At 41.3% G+C, this 19,731-nt stretch overlaps 1 protein-coding gene across 1 annotated transcript in view; it reads left to right on the forward strand.

The window, feature by feature from the left end:
* Nucleotides 1-13,345, forward strand: part of LOC133255253 (neurexin-3) — an 887,522-nt gene extending 874,177 nt beyond the window's left edge. The window contains exon 15 of the mRNA XM_061429773.1: nt 13,149-13,345. Coding sequence (XP_061285757.1) covers nt 13,149-13,345 — 197 coding nt within the window. The remainder of the gene's footprint in view (nt 1-13,148) is intronic.
* The last annotated feature ends 6,386 nt before the right edge of the window (nt 13,346-19,731 follow it).

Here is a 19,731-nt window from a genome sequence, read left to right on the forward strand (position 1 = left end):
CTAAAATGCTCATCTGTAGAAGCAGTCTAGTCATCAGTATGGTTTTTATGTTACTACTCCATTGACCAAATTCTCTTCCATTCTTGTGATGACTCACCAGTCTCTTTGTGGCAGGAGACTGTTATTCTTTGTAATTATTTTGAGTCATATTACTCTTTCTGGATATTATGGCAAAAGACCTTTTAGAATGCAAATGCCTGTCCTTTCTGTTTTCCTGACATTGGGGTATGGGCCGTTACTCATACTCGCCTTTTCAGCTACAGCCTGTGGACACAGATAGTACTAACTACCCTAATTGTGAAGGACAGTAAAACCATTTGACAAGGAAAGGAGGCTAAAAATGAGTCTAAAAAGTAAAGGCAAATCATATTCAGAAGGAAATATAATGGTGGATCTAGGAAGTGGCACAAGTGTGACAAGTCAGCAGCTTGAATCCTCTTGTCCTTGTGTTGTTGGGGTGTTTTTTAAAATATGTGTTTATTTGTTCGTTTATTCATTCATTTCATTCATTCTTCTCCACAACAAAGAGACCTGTAGGAGATCAGCCAATAGCTACACTGCAGAGTGAAAACCCCTACGCTAGAGTGAGCATGGAGCTGGCTGTGTGGTCTGGGAGAAGGGCTGCTGTGCTGCCTGGGGTGATGGTGGGTGCTCAGGAGAGATTTTCTAGGCAGACTTGGAACTGAGTCTGAAGTAGGACATGTTTTAGGTAGATGAGAGGTGGAAGCTCAAAGAGCTTGGCCAGTTTGAGCACCTACCAGAAGCTCCGTTTGGCTGAAATAATGGGCATGTGGGGATGTGACTGTGGATGAAGTGGGCCCAGTTGGATGGAGACAGGTGACATCAGACCTTTTGTGGAAGTCATTGGTCTTTACTCTGGGGGTGCTTTAAGGAGGACAGAGACTCAGGTCAGATTTTCATCTTTTCAAGTTCACTCTGACACCCAGGTGCAAGATGGATGAGGAAGACAGGAAGTAGAAGCAGAGAGTGCTTCAGAGGGAAGTAGCATCTTCCACGACAGAGGGAAGAGCTGTGAAACTGACACTTGGTACTGGTGTGGGCTAAGAAGACAAGTATGTGTCTTTCTGGGATTTAACCTTTGACGAATGAGGAAGAAAAGGAACTTTCTCTCCTGTGTATTTCCTTCCCACCCCACAGTGTTGCTGTGTTTCACAGCAGATGCATTTGCACATCATGACCGAAAGTGTCAAGGAGGAACTTGATTGATGGCCTGGGTTCAGATCAGACTTTGCACCCCTCCAGTTTAAGAGGGAGTAAGAGTTCCCTTGAGACCCCTGTGAGGTGCTGCCTCTCGGAGAATTACAGTCCCTTGAACTTCAAGGTCATTTGAATAGAATAACAATGTCTATGGGCTTTTCAGGGGTAATTTTCTGATTCCTTTTTATTTGTAAGAGGGGTGTTCCTAGAGCGGAAAAGATTCCTAAAAGCTTATCCATAGAAAGAAGCTGCTCAACTATAAAAGCAGTATTAAGTTTGGTCTGTTGGGAGTGAGGCAGATGAGTCATAATCACCAGAAATAAAGGAATAGCTCTTTATTGGGTTAGGTGATTAATCAGAATATCCTCTCCCCACTTTCTATCACATTGTCCTCTTAGCAACTTCTATTTCTGGAGATGAATAGCTTCTTTTATGGAATGCAAATTATCCCTCTGCTTAGATGATGGACAGGTGGGTAGGAGGGGCCAAGGATTGATCAGATTTGGTTCCAAGTGCTGCGTGTCTTGAGTCGGTCAATAAATGTTTTTGGTTTGGATACCTTGAAAACCTAAACATGCCTTCGGGTCATTCTATAAGAGTTGCCATCAGCCAAATACTTTTAGTGAGTAATCCTCCAGCTTTCCTTACCACAAGAAATATAGTTCTTCACTTCATTTTCTTCAAAGCTAAGAGCTGTATTCCTTTCTCGATTGTATTTTATGTGATTCAGTGTTTGACCTAATAGAAATCAGGTCCTCAAAAATGGTTTGCATTATGGGCAATAATAAGAGAGATAGGAATTAAATGGAACTTCCCACAGTGGTTTCTGTCTTGTCTCTCAACATTGCATGACAGAGGTTTTTCACGAAAGAACTGTAACTGTGACTTGCTGCCTCAGTGTGTCTCATTTCTGCACTCCTGACTGATTTACCCAACTAAAACGGGTAGAGAGAACTTAATTTTCTTTTTCAATGGAATTGATAATACCCTTTTTTGAGGGTCTCCTTTGTGCAGGCACATGCTAAGGACTTTCTATCCTGTGTCTCTACAATGATAATGACCTTGCATAGTAGATGTTTTTATTCCCAGGTCAAGGATGACTTTATAGGCTTTGTATATGTTGCCTAATTCAATCCTTACACCATGTACAGAATCCTTACACCTTACAGAAATGTCACAGATCGGGTTTTCTTATTTCTTTTTTTTTTTTCTTATGGTTCTAGTTATTAACACCTTACACCATAGAAACAATTTCTATCTCTTTTATACAAATGGGGAGCCGGGGGCTCAGAGAATTGAGGTAGCTGGCTCAATTTCACATTACTAGTAAGTCATAAAGCTGGATTTTGAAGCTTATGGCCTTTCCCATACTATGCTATGGGGGTGTGAATCCAGATTTGCATATTTCCAAAGCAGAAACAGAACAGAGATGACCAGAGAGTATCCAAGAGGGTCATCCAGCTGAATTTATGGTTGATGGTTTTCATGGCAGTACTAGGTCACTAAGTTCCGGATGATACTGGTACAGTGTTCATTAAAGCAATTGAAACTAGTCTTCTCTGTCATTGTGCCGACCTTTGAAATCCCTTCTCTCTCTCTCTCGCTCTTAAAAACTACCCTCTACTACTCCAACAAGTTGCTCCATCAGTGCTGAGAAAAGAAGGAAAAGCAGAAAAATGAGGCCCCAATTTGTATTTTCTGAGGCAACATTGACTTTTGAGGACCTGTTCATGGTTGTTAAAAAAGAAGGGGTGATCTGATCTAATCATTTGACCTTTATTACCCAGACAGCCTCTGAAAATAGGGTGGGTTGAGCAAGCATTCTTGGTTTTATGACAATATCATTCTCTCACCTTTACACACACCCCATTCCCGTGACCTCTCCATTGTCTAGAAGCGTCCTGTGGGTAAATCGCTTTTCTCACCAAGTATAACTACTCTGTGTTGTTTATTGGCCATCAAGGGAAGTACTGTGCTAGAGCTGGCATCAGCACAGGAATTTTCAGGAATTTTCCCAGCTGATCCATATCATGTAAGACGTATTATGAATACCTTGAGATTGGCTATAGAGAAAGTATTTTATGCTATAAAAATCAGCTTACAGAAATGTTACATATCAGGTTTTCTTTTTCTTATAGTTCTAGTCATTGAATATTTAACAGTGCAGAGAACCAAAGGCCATTGGAAATAAAGAACTCATGAGGGCATCTTGGTTTCCACCAATTTTCATGTCCCTCTTGGCTAATTTATACTCAATGTGTGATGAGAGGGTAAAAGTTATTGAGGAGAACGAGGGTGCTACTGAACTGTCCCAGTGTCCCCCCAAATGCTCGATTTTATCCTTAGTGTTTTTCACTCATTGTCCTAACCAATGGACTGTTTTGAACCCTTGATCGAGGAGAAGGAGCCTGAGCATGCTTGATGGAACCCTTCTGATCATAAGCTAAGGCAGAGGTCCAGCCTTCAAGACAAAAATGTAAGAAGATCTTGGGAACACAGTTACTCTTAGGTCTTTCTGCAATGAAATTTGATAATAACATTTAGGACCCTCTTCTCTGGTTTTGCTTAATCTTCCGTGAAATGGGAACCAGAGTGTTCACTCTCAGCTGTTTCTTTATGAAGAGGGATGCTTGACACATTTAAGGATCATAGCTTTCTTACTTTAAATAGAAATGAGCTTGGTTGCTGCCACTTAAAAGGGATGAATGGTATATTGCCTGTAAATGACTCTCTTTGGGAAAGCCAAGATGACACAATACTGTAAACATAGATGTACTTTGAGAGCGACGGCAGCATCCTTGCTGCAGGGACCTAGACACACATGCAGCTCAGTAAGGATAACCTTATCCCTAACGTCATGATGGAGGACGGTTCTGACAAAATGTGGTCCACTGGAGAAGGGAATGGCAAACCATTTCAGTATTCTTGCCTTGAGAACCCCATGAACAGTATGAGAAGGCAAAAAGATAGTACACTGAAAGATGAACTCTCCAGGTTGCGAGGTGCCCAACATGCTACTGGAGGAGAGTAGAGAAATAGCTTCAGAAAGAGTGAAGAGGCTGTGCCAAAGCAAAAACAATGCCCAGTGGTGGATGTGACTGGTGATGCAAGTAAAGTCTGGTGCTGTAAAAAACAATATTGCATAGGAATTCGGAATGTTAGGTCCAAGAATCAAAGTAAATTGGAAGTGCTCAAACAGGAGATGCAAGAGTGAACACTGACATTTTAGGAATCAGTGAACTAAAATGGACTGGAATGGGTGAATTTAACTCAGATGACCATTATACATACTACTGTGGGCAAGAATCCCTTAGAAGAAATGGAGTAGCCTTCATAGTCAACAAAAGAGTCTGAAATGCAGTACTTGGGTACAATCTCAAAATGACAGAATGATCTCTGTTCATTTCCAAGGCAAAACATTCAATATCACAGTAATCCAAATCTGTGCCCCAACCACTAATGCCAACGAAGAGGAAGTTGAATGGCTCTGTGATGACTTACAAGACCTAGAGCTAACACAAAAAAGGATGTCCTTTTTATCACAGGGGACTAGAATGCAAAAGTAGGAAGTCAAGAGATACCTGAAGCAACAGGCAAAGTTGGCCCTGGAGTACAAAATAAAGCAGGACAAAGACTACCAGGAATTTGCCAAGAGAACACACTGGTCATAAAAATCACCCTCTTCCAACAACACAAGAGATGACTCTACACATAGACATCACCAGATGGTCAATATCAAAATCAGATTGATTATATTCTTTGCAGCCAAAGATGGAGAAGCTCTATACAGTCAGTAAAAACAAGACCAGGAGTTGACCTGGCTCAGATCATGAACTCCTTATTGCCAAATTCTGACTTAAATTGAAGAAAGTAGGGAAAAACACTAGGGAAAACCATTAGGTCAGGTATGATCTAAATCAAATCCCTTACGATTATACAGTGGAAGTGACAAATAGATTCAAGGGACTAGATCTGATATACAGAGTGCCTGATGAACTGTGAATGGAAGGTCATCATTGCCCAGAAGGTGGTGATCAAAAACATCCCCAAGAAAAAGAAATGCAAAAAGGTAAATTGGTTGTCTGATAAGGCCTTTCAAAAAGCTGAGAAAAGAAGAGAAGTGAAAGGCAAGGGAGAAAAGGAAAGATATACCTATCTCAATGCAGTGTTCCAAAAAATAGCAAGGAGAGATAAGAAAGCCTAAGTGATCAATGCAAAGAAATAGAGGAAAACAATAGAATGGGAAAGACTAGAGATCTCCTCAAGAAAATTAGAGATACCAAGGGAACATTTCATGCAAAGATGGGCTCAGTAAATGACAGAAATGATATGGACCTAACAGAAGCAGAAGATATTGAGAGGTGACAAGAATGCACAGAAGAACTATACAAAAAAATAATCTTAATGACCCAGATAACCATGATGGTGTGATCACTCACCTAGAGCCAGACATTCTGGAATGCAAAGTCAAGTGGGCTTTATGAAGCATCACTATGAACAAAGCTAGTGGAGGTGATGGAATTCCAGTTGAGCTATTTCAAATCCTAAAAGATGGTGCTGTGAAAGTGCTGCATTCAATATACTAGCAAATTTGGAAACTCGGGAGTGGTCACAGGACCAGAAAAGTTTAGTTTTTATCCCAATCCCAAAGAAAGGCAATGCCAAAGAATGTTCAAACTACCACACAATCACACTCATTTCACATGCTAGCAAAGTAATGCTCAAAATTCTCCAAACTAGGCTGTTGAAACAGTACATGAGTCAAGAACTTCCAGATGTTCAAGCTGGATTTAGAAAAGGCAGAGGAACCAAGATCAAACTGCCAACATCCCTTGGTTCATAGAAAAAAGGAAGAGAATGCCAGAAAAACATCTACTTCTGCTTCATTGACTACACTAAAGTCTCTGTGTGGATCACAACAAATTGTGGAAAATTCTTAAGGAGATTGGAATACCAGACCACCTTAGCTGCCTCCTGAGAAATCTGTATGCAGGTCAAGAAGCAACAATTAGAACCAGCCATGGAACAACTGACTGGTTCCAGAGGGGAAAGGAGTATGTCAAGGCTGCATATTGTCATCTTGCTTATTTAACTTATATGCAGAGTACACCATGCGAAAAGCCAGGCGGGATGAAGCACGATCTGGAATGAAGATTGCCAGGTGAAATATCAATAACCTCAGATACGCAGATGACACCACTCACATGGCAGAAAGTGAAGAGGAACTACAGAGCCTCTTGATTAAAGTGGAAGGAGAGAGTGAAAAAATTAGCTTAAAACTCAACATTCAAAAAACAAAGATTATGTCATATGGTCCCATCACTTCATGGCAAATAGATGCGGTAACAATGGAAACAGTGACGGACTTTATTTTCTTGGACTTCAAAATCACTGCAGACGGTAACTGCAGCCATGAAATGCAAAGATGTTTGCTCCTTGGAAGAAAAGCTATGACCAATCTAGACAGCATATTACAAAGCAGAGACATTACTTTGCCGACTAAGGGCTGTCTAGTTAAAGCTATGATTTTTCCAGTAGTCATGTATGGATGTGAGAGTTTGACCATAGAGAAAGCTGAGTGCCAATGAATTGATGCTTTTGAACTGTGGTGTTAGAGAAGACTCTTAGTCCCTTGGATTCTAAGAAGATTAAACCAGTCCATCCTAAAGGAGATCAGTCCTGAATATTCATTGGAAGGACAGATGCTGAAGCTGAAGCTTCAGTGCTTTGGCCACCTGATGCAAAGAACTGACTCATTTGAAAAGACCCTGATGTTGGGAAAGATTGAAGGCAGGAGGAGAAGGGGAAGACAGAGGATGAGATGGTTGGATGGCTTCACCGACTTGGTGGATATGAGTTTGAGCAAGTTTCAGAACTTAGTGATGGACAGGAAAGCCATGGCTTACTGCGGTCCACAGGGTTGCAAAGAGTCGGACATGACTTTTGGACTGAACTGAACTGAATGTCAAGAATACTTCTCAGGAAGCCTTGACACTTCTGGTTCTTTTACTTAGCAGTAGAGGCTGTAGATTGATCAGGAAGCTGGTAAGAGTCTTTCATACACACACACACACACACGCACATACGCACAAGTATGCAATTGGTTGGAACCAAGATGCCCTCATGAATTCTGTATCTCCAGTGGCTTTTGATTCCTGGCCTTGTTAAATCTACATGTCTTCATCTTCCTTTTCTTTGTTCTTTCTTTTTGTTTTTCTTCCCACTCAATTACTGCTTGGTCAGCCTTCCTCTGTGAAGCAAATTAAAACTGTAAATTGGAAAGGTTTATGAACTTACAGAAGTAGGAAATAAAATTGGAGCTGGATGATATCATTGTAGGCAGCCCATGGCAGCTCCCTGTGGTTCCTTCCCATGTCAGTGCTTTATATGAGCCAGCAAATCCTTTGATTGGCACAGTGTTTTACTCTTGTGATGCTTCACATTGAGGTTGTAATCCCACTGTGCAGATGCCTTATGCTGTGTGATTAAAGATGATGAATCTTGTTAAACCAACTGCTCCAGGTGCCCACTAGTGGGCTACCAGCCTTAGCCCTTTAGAATAAATGCATATTGGGAATCAGACCAGATGTATCAACACCAAGCCCACCTTTCCATTATGGCCAGGACCAGCTAGTGCTGGTTATTTACCTGTTTTAAATCGGAATGTTTGAGGCATAGATTTGGTTAAGTCCTCCTCGGCAATAACAGAAATTCACTCCAATACGAGTGTCCTGTGCTTCCAACAGCAGTTCTGTCTCAAGGATCTGCAAGTAATAAAAGGCAGTCTGTCAACTTTTGATTTTCTGGACCGTGAAGAGGAGGTGACTGAGTAAGTTTGCATTTACAGCAGAGGTAGATTTTAGCAATAACAGGCATGAAATGACTGTCTGGGACAGTTCTTAAAAAGAAAATCCCAGGTTCAAGCAGAATGATGAGAAATTTGTGGCAGCCATCAGAGTTTTCACCTGAAAAAAATAAAGAACAAAGACATAATGTGATGCTTCTCCATAAACTAAAAACCAAGATGGGAGTTAAAACCGGAGTACCTACTAACATCATTGACAACTTGTTTAGTCTTTTCATGCATCTCTCTGTCGCCTTGTCACTTTCCCTACTACACAAAGAAAAGTCACTATCTTTTCTCAAAAGAATATGTGACTATTTTAGTGAGCATTGATTACATATTAAATGCACCATCCCTATGCAGGGGTTCCCTGCAGCCTTAGCGCAATTTGAAGTTATTGTTAATAATAATTGAAAAACTTTCTAAATATATAATTCCAAAAGTTTATATTATCCTACTGTATCTTAAATTTTAGGTTTATTTGGAAGAATGTTTTAGGTAGGATTATTGTCTTTAGGAAGATCTATTATCTTTATTATTATATGCATTTGATACAGATGTTTGTCCGTGTACTTAGACAAAGCTAGATTGTCCTGTTTATTTTTAACTGGATTTTGAATTGAAATAGGATTTGAAAATTTTTGTTGTTAAAACAGCCACATTCTTACATTTAAAAAGTTATCTTTCTCTGGTTTTAGGTTAAAAGTACCTTAAGTTACTCTTGTTAATCTAATAGCAACACACACCCACACACACCCACACACACACAAGTTTATTGATGTCCATAGAGGTCAGTTGTGGTGTTTGCACACCTAGGTTTGAGACCTCATCCTGCTTCTTATTCCCTGTGGGACCCAGCACAAATCAAAACAAAACAAAACACACATAACTGGATCTGTGATTTAATTCACTTTTCTGAAATCCTTGCCTTCCAATTTGATCAACAGTCAAAGAATTCTTTTATTTTTGAAGTTCTGGGTGTCTTCCATGAGAAGATCATTCCTGTTTTTTTTTTTTTTTCTTTCTGATTCTTTAATACTTATAATTGCTTTATCCTGTGTTTACAAAGAATAAATACGTGAACCATTCTACGTAGATAAGTGCTGGGTAATTGCCCTACTTTGTTATTGTTATATCCTTTGATTTGCATAAGATTGAATTATTTCAGTGGGTGTGCAATTGGAAGCATTGTTAAAGTTTTTTCTTTTCCTTTATCTATTTCTCCAATGTTTCTTTCTTTCTTCCCTTCTTTCTTTCTTCTCTCTCTTTCTGTCTCTCAATTTGGAAGACACTGTGAGAATATGGAAAACAGATACACATATAAGATACAGTCTATTCAGGAAAGGATGTACATAACAAGTTTGAAATAAAGAAAGGAGCTTACATTGCTATTCAGAAAGTATTTTTCAGTCTAGTCTCAGCTCACACTCATTCAGCACAGTTACCGCATGCTTTTCGTGGGCACTGGCAACCCAAGAGTCTGTCCCAACATCTGCTGAGATTGAATGAGTCTAATAGTTAAATTAGAGGAGGAAATGTGGTCAATTAAATACCACCACCGCCACCACCACTACCCCCAAAACATTTGGTTCCAAATAGAAAATTGCTTATATGAGTTGTTATTGTTAAGTTTGGTGGATAAATTATTAGTTAGGAAAACCACAGGTTTTCTTTAAGTCACGAAAGAATTTTAACCCTTTATTTTTTGATTCTCTTGTTCTTTCTTTCTTTCAATAATATTTTTGAGCCCTTATTTTATGCCAAAGACTTTATCAGAAATTAGAGAAATAAAAAGTGAGCAAGACAAGCAAGGTGTCTGCCTTCAAGGGACTCATATTCCACCAGGATGAAATAGACATGAAAGAACGTAATAAATAATTTATTACTGTCCATGATGTTGTTGTGAATTAAATAAAGAGGGAAACAGGCTGGAAAGTAAATGAAATCTTGATGGGGACTTCCTCAAATAGGAGAGTCTGTAGAAAGCCCATTTTGAGCTGCAACTTAAAGAAGGAAATGAGTCAGTTATCTGAAGTTCTGTAGGAAGGACATTTCAGTCTGTGGGTTGAGCAACAGCGGCAGACTTGAAGGCAGGGGTGGTCTTGAAATGTTCAGGTTGGGGGTGGGGGTACTGTGTGGTCCTAAAACTGAGCAACCTCAGAATGACCCAAAGGACTAGTCTTGCCTCTGATTCCTGAGCCCTGCCTCCAGGCAATAGGTCTGGGTGGGGTCTGAAAACATGCATTTCTCACAAGCCCCCAGGGCATGCAGGGGCCACTGACTAGGTGCCCAGACTCTGAGCATCATTGTGTGGTGAGAAATCAGAAGGAAGAGAGCTTGGTGTGTGCAGGTGAACGAACAGTAGGAAATGAGGCTGGAGGAGGAGGCGGGGGACCCTGGGATCTCACCCAGGAAAGAAAGTAGGACTCAGACTAGGATGAACAAATCATTGCGGATCCTTCTGGTCCTTCCTGAAACCCTGAAACCTCCCTGGTTCTTGAGAGGATTACCATGCAGTCAGTCTTTGAGGATTATCTGATTCTGAATAGCACTTGCCCCTTAATGTAGCACTTGCCCCTTAATGCATCAGCTGGTAAAGAATCCACCTGCAATGCAGGAGACCCTGGTTCGATTCCTGGGTTGGGAAGATCCCCAGCAGAAGGGAAAGGCTACCCACTCCAGTATTCTGGCCTGGAGAATTCCACAGACTATAGTCCAAGAGGTTGCAAAAAGTTGGACACAACTGAGCGACTTTCACTTTCACCTAATGAATGCAGAGCACATTCTTGTGCGATTTGGAAATGGCCTGTAATTCCCTCTGTATGGAATTCCTGACCAACCTTTGACAAAGGGAACTTTTTTCTCCCTTTGCAGAGCTGCATTTCCCCACACTCCAGTTTTGGAAGTATGGATCAGATCAGTTCCACATTTACTGAAACATATTCTCTGCATCGGGCACCACACTTGGTGCAGCAAGGACATAACCAAAAGCATAGAACGCGCTTTCTAACTGTAGGTAGCATTCCATCTTTGGGGACAACTAGTAAAAAATGTGAAAGAGTTAGAGGATTGCGTAAGTGAGTACAGCGCCATGTGCAATAAAATGTTAAATATTGTCATATATAAACGGTAGTGATGTACGTGATATGTGCTGTGGCCACTAAGAAATGGGAGAATTGTTGTCTAAAGTTACTGGGGAATATTCAGTATCTCAGAGTCATTTTAGCTGATCCTTGGAAAATGACTAAAATTTGGCTAAAGGGAAAGAGAGAGGCATGGGAAAACTTTTGTCTTCAGATTCAATGAACCTGCAAAGGATTATTGTTTCCCTGAAGTTTTTGCTGGTCTGCTGTCTTTCAAGGCAAAGCCTTCCATGTGTTTCTGATTCTTGAGCACAATTGAATTACTAGCCCATTGTCTGGTGAGAGCTGTTTGGTCAGTGAGCCCCGTGGACTTCTCAGAAGCTTTTGTCCTTTGAAAGAAGCCGTCCTGATTTGCTATTGTTAATAAGCCTTGTCCTACACAATGCTCAAGTTGAAGACCCACTGAGAACATGACCATGAACCTCCTTTCATCTCCGCATGGGGGAACTACATGGCATTTAGGAGCTGCAGAAACCCAGCGGCCATGCTGCTCGCCCAGTGCTAGTAATTGTCTTGAACTTTCTTATGTCATATCTTAATAGCTTTGTGTTAGGAGCGATGGTCTGTACTGCGTCCATTCTTCATGGATAAATACAAAAAGTCTTGCCACCCAGAAGACAAACCCTCTGTAGTCATGCATCTCTTTTGAACATGCATCCTTGGACCCGATATGTTTACATTTCAACATTCTGTGCCTGGGAACTGTGAATATGCATTTACCGCAGTGGATATATTTTTACTGGGTCAAGTGGATTTTTGCATCAGATCCTGACTAATACATTTGATGAGTCAGTGGGCTCACCTCCCTTGTGACTTTCTGGAAAACTCTTGGATATCCTGAATAGTAAGGTATTTCCTGTTGAAAGAAAGTGAAAGTGTTTGTCACTGAGTCGTGTCTGACTCTTTTTGACCCCATACGCTGTAGCCTGCCAGGCCCCTCTGTCCATAGAATTCTCCAGGCTATGATACTGGAGTGGGTTGCCATTCCCTTCTCTTAAAGAGCTTTGCACCCCCAAATCCTAGAAGCTTGTGCAAACACAGTTTTCTGCCACTCCCTCCATGCTATTTCTAATTCAGTAGATCAGGGCTGGGGCCGAATAATTTGCATTCCTCCAAACAGTCCATGGGGTTGCAAAGAGTCAGAGGTGACTGAGTGACTAAGCACTGCCCATCAACTTTCTAGGTGAAGCTGGTCTGAAACTATGCTTTAAGAACCTATGAGGTAGTTAGTCTCAGAGTTAATTTCCCTAAATTGAACATCAGGATCCTTTAATAATCAAATGTGTGACCTTGGGTAAACTCTTTTACTTCATGAGCTTAGTTTTTTAAATCTGTGGTATGGAGGTAATCACCATTACTTACATTTTTAGGGTCACTGGCAAGCTTTGTGAGATAATGTAGACAAAGTGCTCATCATCCAGTGCTTATAACCCCCAAAACATCGATGTATGTTGGCTGCTGTATCCTCCTCCTCCTCTTCGTTCTCATCAAACATCTTCCTAGCGTCATGGGGTAGGCTGTAAAGAACTTTCATGCCTTAATTCACAAGGATCATGGGAGTGCATCTTTCTGCTTTAGCATTCTCCATTTAGAAAGACCATGCTCCGAATGAGGTATCTTTCTAGTTGAATGGTAGAGACGAAGCTCTTTTGCAGAGTCTGCCAGAAAGAGAACAGTGTGTTCAGCCCTCTCCCTTCCGTGTGTCACTGTTGATACTTTGTGGCTAAGTGTGTGTTTGTCGTCTTTTGTAAATATACAGTGACTTTTTTCTTGCATGATATAGAACTGATATTCTTGGCAGTGGTGTCTGAATGTTTTGGGGCTTGGGAAGAGTAAATTCAGGTGATGGCTTTGAATCTGATTAGTTTGAACACCTCTCTCTCTCTCTCTCTCTCTCTCTCTCCCCTTTTTTCTTCTTCCCTGCTCTTCTTATGAATTACTAGGACCAAGTACCACCTGCCAGGAGGATTCATGTGCCAACCAGGGGGTCTGTATGCAGCAGTGGGAAGGCTTCACCTGCGACTGTTCCATGACCTCCTATTCTGGAAACCAGTGCAATGATCGTGAGTACAGCTTTTTCATATTGGGATATTTTCAAAGAGTTCAGAGGTTTGGAGAAACCTTAAGGAACATTAGGTAAAAGAATGACTCTTCTGAACAATTCATAAGCAGTTTGCTCATCCAGAAACTTGGAAAATAGAAAGCTAATTTTCTTGTGGAAGAGCAGAGACATTTCTTGTTCAACCATACCAGATGTTTATCCATACGTCCTCCCTATTTTTCTTTAGATTACCTTTGACAAAACAATTAAGACAATATTTTTGTTCTAAGGAGTTCAGTTTTCCATTAATTAAATCATCTGGGTAACAGTTTTGAGACTCTCTCACTAACATAACGTAGAGGATATTAAGGAATACAGCTATTTTCTCAGAAAGTCTGAGTTTAGGGAATTTCTTAGGCCTTCCAAATGATGAAGACATTAAGAGTTTATTATTTTTTTCCAACTAGAAATGTTTAACACATTCTGAAGGGTCTTTCAAATGTAGGCAGAGATTCCTTCTGGATAAATGTATTGATATCTGTTTAGTTTATATGTGCATAGTCATTCTGTTTATATATGCATTTCTATTTTGCCAGTATGTGTATATGTATGTATCTGTGTATTCGCTTCATATTGGAAGACAGCCACTTGCTATTTTTGTCCACTAGTGAAGCTTCGGGTTCATCAGCCGTTTTCATTCTAGGAGAAGACTGATTTCATAAAGGCAATTCTAGCGCTTATGGTGGAAATATTCATACTTACGTTCTGTGGGAATCTGTAACAGGTATCTCTGCTTCCTTCCAATTGGCCACTGATGAGCAAACACTGGAAATTTCTGCATCTCTATTGCAAAGAGATTTGTTGAAAAGCCCTGACTTACTAGGTCCTGCTGACCTTCTGCTTTTCTAAAGGCAGCCTTCATGGTAGGAGTTTATTTTTATAATCTGAACTCATAGGTGCCATTAATTGGTTTGGTAAAAAAGATGCATAATGTGATATGAACAAATACTAAAGTTGTATTACAGTTTGTGCAGGTGGGAGTGGGTGCCAATTACAATGCTGTCTCTAGTGTGTCTGTTTGGTTTTCCTGGATTCCTCACGTCTCAACTTTGATCAAGTCTGTAGTAATCTCTCGTCCTGGTTTCCATTTTTTTTTTAGTAGCTGTTTTTTTTTGTCTGTGTATTCTGTCAGTCACTTAAGACACACTAAGGAAAAATAAGTGGGGAATCTGGATATGTAGAGAGAAAATTTTTTGAAACTCGTTGATCTAGATGTAAGCGTTTGCCTCTGTATTTATACTTCAAAGAACACATTCTTTGCAGAAAATTTTGGCATTAGATGGCTCTCCAATTATTTGGTGTTATTGAAAGTCCTATTTCCATGTTTATGATTTGGAAATACTGTTCCACTCTGAAACAGGCAGCGATAGACCCATCCAGGGTCCCTGAGCAATTGTGCTGTATGCTCTTTTTCCTCCAATTTGTCTGCATGGGAGACTTTTTTCCTAAGTGGTAGCATAATGCTTCTTTACCCTCACAAGTTTATTCCATATTACACATACATACATATCACTTCCGGTAGAACGTGATCAGGAAGAGACTGCACACAGGAAAGGGTGAAAGGTAAGTTCTCTAACGGCGGTGAATAGACACAGTCTTCAGAAGGTATGTATGCATTTTTCTCTTGCTGACATGTTCCTTTCTGCCACCTGCACCAGGCATGGTTTGCTGCTAAAAATCAACCAGGATCCTTTCCAGTTTTCTATGATTGTTTTTGACTTTGTCGAGAACAGATTGTACCTCAGTCTGGGATGAGGACTATTGCATTATCTGACCTGAGCAATTTGTCAATGTGTCGTGAAGTACCAGAACCAGTCCTGGGAAAGGTCAGTGTTTCTTTTGTGGCAGTAGATCCTCATCCTCCAAAAATGTTTTAAGACATCCAGGCTGAGGGTAATGTATTTTGAATTTTATCCTGTAAACAATGCAGTGGAATTTTTGATTGTTAAAGACTTCTGAGCCCAAATCCTTGAAAGAGTCTTCTTGCCTGTTCTCCTCTTGGAGAGTGGACCAGACACAGCATGTCAGTAGCTCAGAGAAAACTGGTCCAAGGAACCAGGAGGGGAAGTGGGGCGTTGTCATCAAAGGTCAAGTATTAAGTTAAGGAACTTGGCGTTCTCTGTATGGGGACACGCAAGCCTCTGGGCTCACTGAATCCATTTCTTCCCTATGGAGCTCAGCTGTCTTGGGTCAATCCTCTTTCCTTGTTCACCTTGGTGCTTGCATTCCCCTGGCTCCTCAGCAACCACCGTTGGGAGGTGGTAGCATCCGCTGGATTGTGGCTTTGGGAGCCCTCATTCACATTTGGAGGCCAGGAATCGCTGGTCGCTGTGACATTTCTTGTTTGTTGGTATGGCAGGAGATAGTTTCATTTCACAGGGGAGATGTTTGAATAAGTTTCCATGAGTGGTTTCTCAGGATAGCAGATAGAAATGAAAACATCTCAATTAGTTATTGCAAATCCAAGAATCGAAACTTGTTCAATAGGGAAATGACTAGGCTAAGATATTTTCCAAAGTAAGATGCTCAGCTCATCATATGTAGAAAAGTTGATTACAACATGTTTGCATTTTAGAGTCTCACTCACTTCTTCTAGCATTGGTTCTATCACTTGTAACTTTTGTTATTTCTTGCCTGTTTGCTCAATTTGACATTTGCTTGACAGTTTCAAGGTGCTGTCACATAGAAATGGCCTCCATGAGTAGAATTTACATTTAAAAACTGTGCCTCCTTTAGTATGAATAGACCAAGCCTGGATGGTTTTAACTTTATTCTCTCATTCTTTGTGAGAGCAATGTGGATTGATGGAGGCCATGGGGTAAATTTCTGGTTCATCCTTATAAAGATAGCTGTAAAACTGATATAAGTGGTTGTCAAAGAACGGCATGTGTTCTCTGAGGCTGGTCAGTTCAGTTCAGTTCAGTCACTCTGTCGTGTCTGACTCTTTGTGACCCCATGGACTGCAGCACACCAGGCTTCCGTGTCCATCACCAACTCCACAGAGTAAAAATAGAAATCGTCTGATTGAAGACGCAAGTATAATTGATTTATTAATTGTCTTATCTAGTTTTAAGGCATCCGCCATTTCACATAATGGTAAAATCATAGTTTTGTTAGGTGATGTTTCAGGCTGTTCTGAAACTACAGCAGGCACACTCATCCCAGATGCAATTTTGAGTTCCTGTAGGACCCAGTAAGATCTTTGGAAGGACACACAAGTAACATGCTCCAAAGAAAGTCTTCCGTTCGGAAACATTCAAAGCCGAGGGGGCTGATTGCCCTGAGAGTGAGCACCAGCTGCATCCAACTTGATGACGCGTTGTAGGGGCTACATTTTAAAAACAACAAAAGATAGGAACCTTTTACAGGTCCTGGTAAGGAGATTCCTTTTGGATATTGGGTTCTTATTGGTATTTTTCAATCAGGGCTGAGAATCAGGGCAGTTCTAGTATCCTGCAGCCCTTGCACGATCAGGAGAATCCAAAACCCCTTTCCTGTGTGGAGTGGCAATGCCGCTTCCACTGGCAGCCTGTTTGGGTTCCTCTCTCCTTCACGATGCCACACAGTGTCACACAAAACCCAGCCCACTCGTGCATTCCCACACGTGTGCAAAAAAGTGATCATTGGGGAGGGCTTGTTGAAAACACCAGTGTTGAACACCTCACATCTATCCTCACCGCCTCGTTACTTTTAGGCCTGTTCATGACAACTCTTTAGCGTTGTCTGCGATTTTGGAATCTCGCAGTTGCGTCTGTGCCCCGGAGAAGTGAACACGGGGCCGTCTGTGTCACGTGAGTCCCCACGTCAAGTTCTTGGATTTATAAATTGAGTGTTTATAATGGTTTTGTGGGGGTGAAGAGAAAGGAATGAACATGGGTTCTCAGCCCACCTTCAGCCAGCTACGTGTACGATGTTGCTCAAGGTAGACTGAGAGCTACTTGGAGAAATGGTGGGTTCACACTGGCATGTGATAACAGATGTTCTTTGCTTGCAACAAATCAATAGCAAGCAGCTATGGATCGTGCAGACAGTGGTGTGTGAGGCACCTTTTCAGACAGTTTTCTGCTGGAGTGGCTGTTGAGCAGCACTGTTGGCTATCGATTGGCCTTTTTATTTATTGTGTGGGTTTATTTATTTTTTAATGTAGGTGGGTGTATTGACTACATCTGTTAAAAACACATTTCCCATTCAGGCTTCCGAAAAATGAATAATATACACATAATTTAGTGCACAAACAAGGGGACAGACGTGTGTGTGTTAGTTCTGTCTCTTGAGTTCATATAGGTACCCTGGCATTGTGTTACCAGCCTATGTTGTATGTATAGCACTAATTTCCACGGATATCATACTACAATATGTCCATGATTTTGGTGATGTGTTTGCTCCTTGCCTCTGTTTTCAGGCTTTGCCTGTCCAGCAAATAGGCCATATTTGAGAAGTTCTCAGTCAAGGCCTCTATCTTCTGCTTAGAACACACTTTATCATTTATTCATTTATTCACTCACCGGACATTTCTAATTTGCAGATAGGATCATGAATAACATCCATCCTGTTCTTAAAGACATTACAGTCTAGTGGGGGAAGATACGTATGAAAGTGCTTGAATAGAAATATGAACGGTAAATAGAAGTCATAAAGTGGAAGGGGATCAACCCTCCCTGGGGCTGAGACTCCATCTCGGAGAGCTACTGCCTTTAGAAAAGTTTTCATTGACAAATGAGTCTTGGAAAATATGCAAGTGCTTCCTAAGCAAATATGACATGAACTAGGGTTGGGTAGGTAAGGCCTCATTCCGCCAAACACAGAGAAATAAAGTACAGTCACTGTTAATGTTCTGGCTATTTCCTCCCATGTTTTTTTCTCCCCTAACCTTTTGCAAATACATGGGCCTCCTCTTGCGCACGTATTCTACCTGTGAGTAAACCCGTGTGCCCACACCTGTCCCCATCAGAGCACGGGGGACTTTCAAAGCCCCGACCTTTGGTTGGGAGAAGGCTGGAGCTGTGTGGGAAGGACACCCTCCTTGAGCTGGAGGAAGTTCTGGAAGCCTCTTGGGTCAGGGATGGGGCCTGGCTGGCCCTTCTTCAGTGGACTCCAAGGAACCTGGACCTTCCCTTTGGTGGTTAAGCCTTCAGAGTGTAGTTCTAAAGGGTGGGTGTCTGGGTGGGGTGAGCTCTCTGAGATAGGCTGGCTCCTACCCTCTGTCTCCCTGTGGGACAGCACAGAGCCTGTAGCAGTCAGCGTGTGCTGAGTAAAGAGTCGGCATGTGCTGAGTGAATAAGAGAGTGACTGATTCTCCTTGGGGTCTTCAGCTGGCTGTCACTCCTGCCACAGATCTCAGGGCTCCCATTCTGAGACAGTCATTTTCTCTCGGAGAATTTCTCCTTCAATTCCTGTCTATTCTGGCACCAGGTCAGAAGACAGTATTCGGATATTATGTGGATTCAACTCCCTCTATTACCTCTATAGAAAATGCTGTTGTGATTGCCAGATTTCTTTCCTGTCTTTATTCTAAGCATTTGTGTGGCTAAACTTACACTCAGGTTAAAGTTTGTGCTCTTATTGCACAACATGCATTTTCAAAGTATAAAAACAATTAGATTTCCTAATTTCCTTTAGTAGAATGTGTGTGATGGTGCCCAGGTCATTGGAAAAGAAGCCCCTGGTGTGTTGAATCTCTTGCTGAGTCCTGGGTATAAATAACCCTAATAGGGTCCACATCGTATTTTACTGAACCATTGGTAGACCTTGATCTTGGAAATTTAATTATAATAAACCATATTTTTAAAAGGTTGATTTGTAATGTATATAACATTGCATTATAAAAAACTTCATAGCATAGTCATTAGGTTAATCAGCTTTAGAATCAAATTGCTTTAAATGCCAATTCTAACTCTATCATGATGAAATTGAATTAGTCACTTAGCTTCTTTTGTTACAGCACAAGGAGTGTGATCAGTACTTAGTAAACAGGAGCAGTAATAGGTTTTAATATATCTAATAGTATTTGCTACTTGTCAATTCTTTGTTTCGTTCCTGACGTTCTGCTGTGACCTTTAAAGATGTCATCCCTTTGGTCATCCCAAGTGTGTTAGTCGCTCAGTCGTGTCTGGCTCTTTGTGACCCCATGGACTGTAGCCCGCCAGGCTCCTCTGTCCATGGCATATCCCAGGCAAGAGTACTGGACTGGGTAGCCATAACCTTCTCCAGGGGGTCTTTCCAAACCAGGGTTCAAGCCCGGAGCTCCCGCACTGCAGGCAGATTCTTTACTGTCTGAGCCACCAGGGAAGCCCTAGTCACTCCAAATTCCTGAAGAAATACTCTTCTTCTCTGGTCCTGATTTCTACAATGGGAAAACTGCGGTCACACAGGAACTGGCTGAGTCAGCACTTGAACCCAGGTTTGTTTGACATGAAAAGTCACAT

Source organism: Bos javanicus, chromosome 10 (genome assembly GCF_032452875.1).
Source record: "Bos javanicus breed banteng chromosome 10, ARS-OSU_banteng_1.0, whole genome shotgun sequence".
In the NCBI taxonomy this organism is placed as follows: Eukaryota; Metazoa; Chordata; class Mammalia; order Artiodactyla; family Bovidae; genus Bos; species Bos javanicus.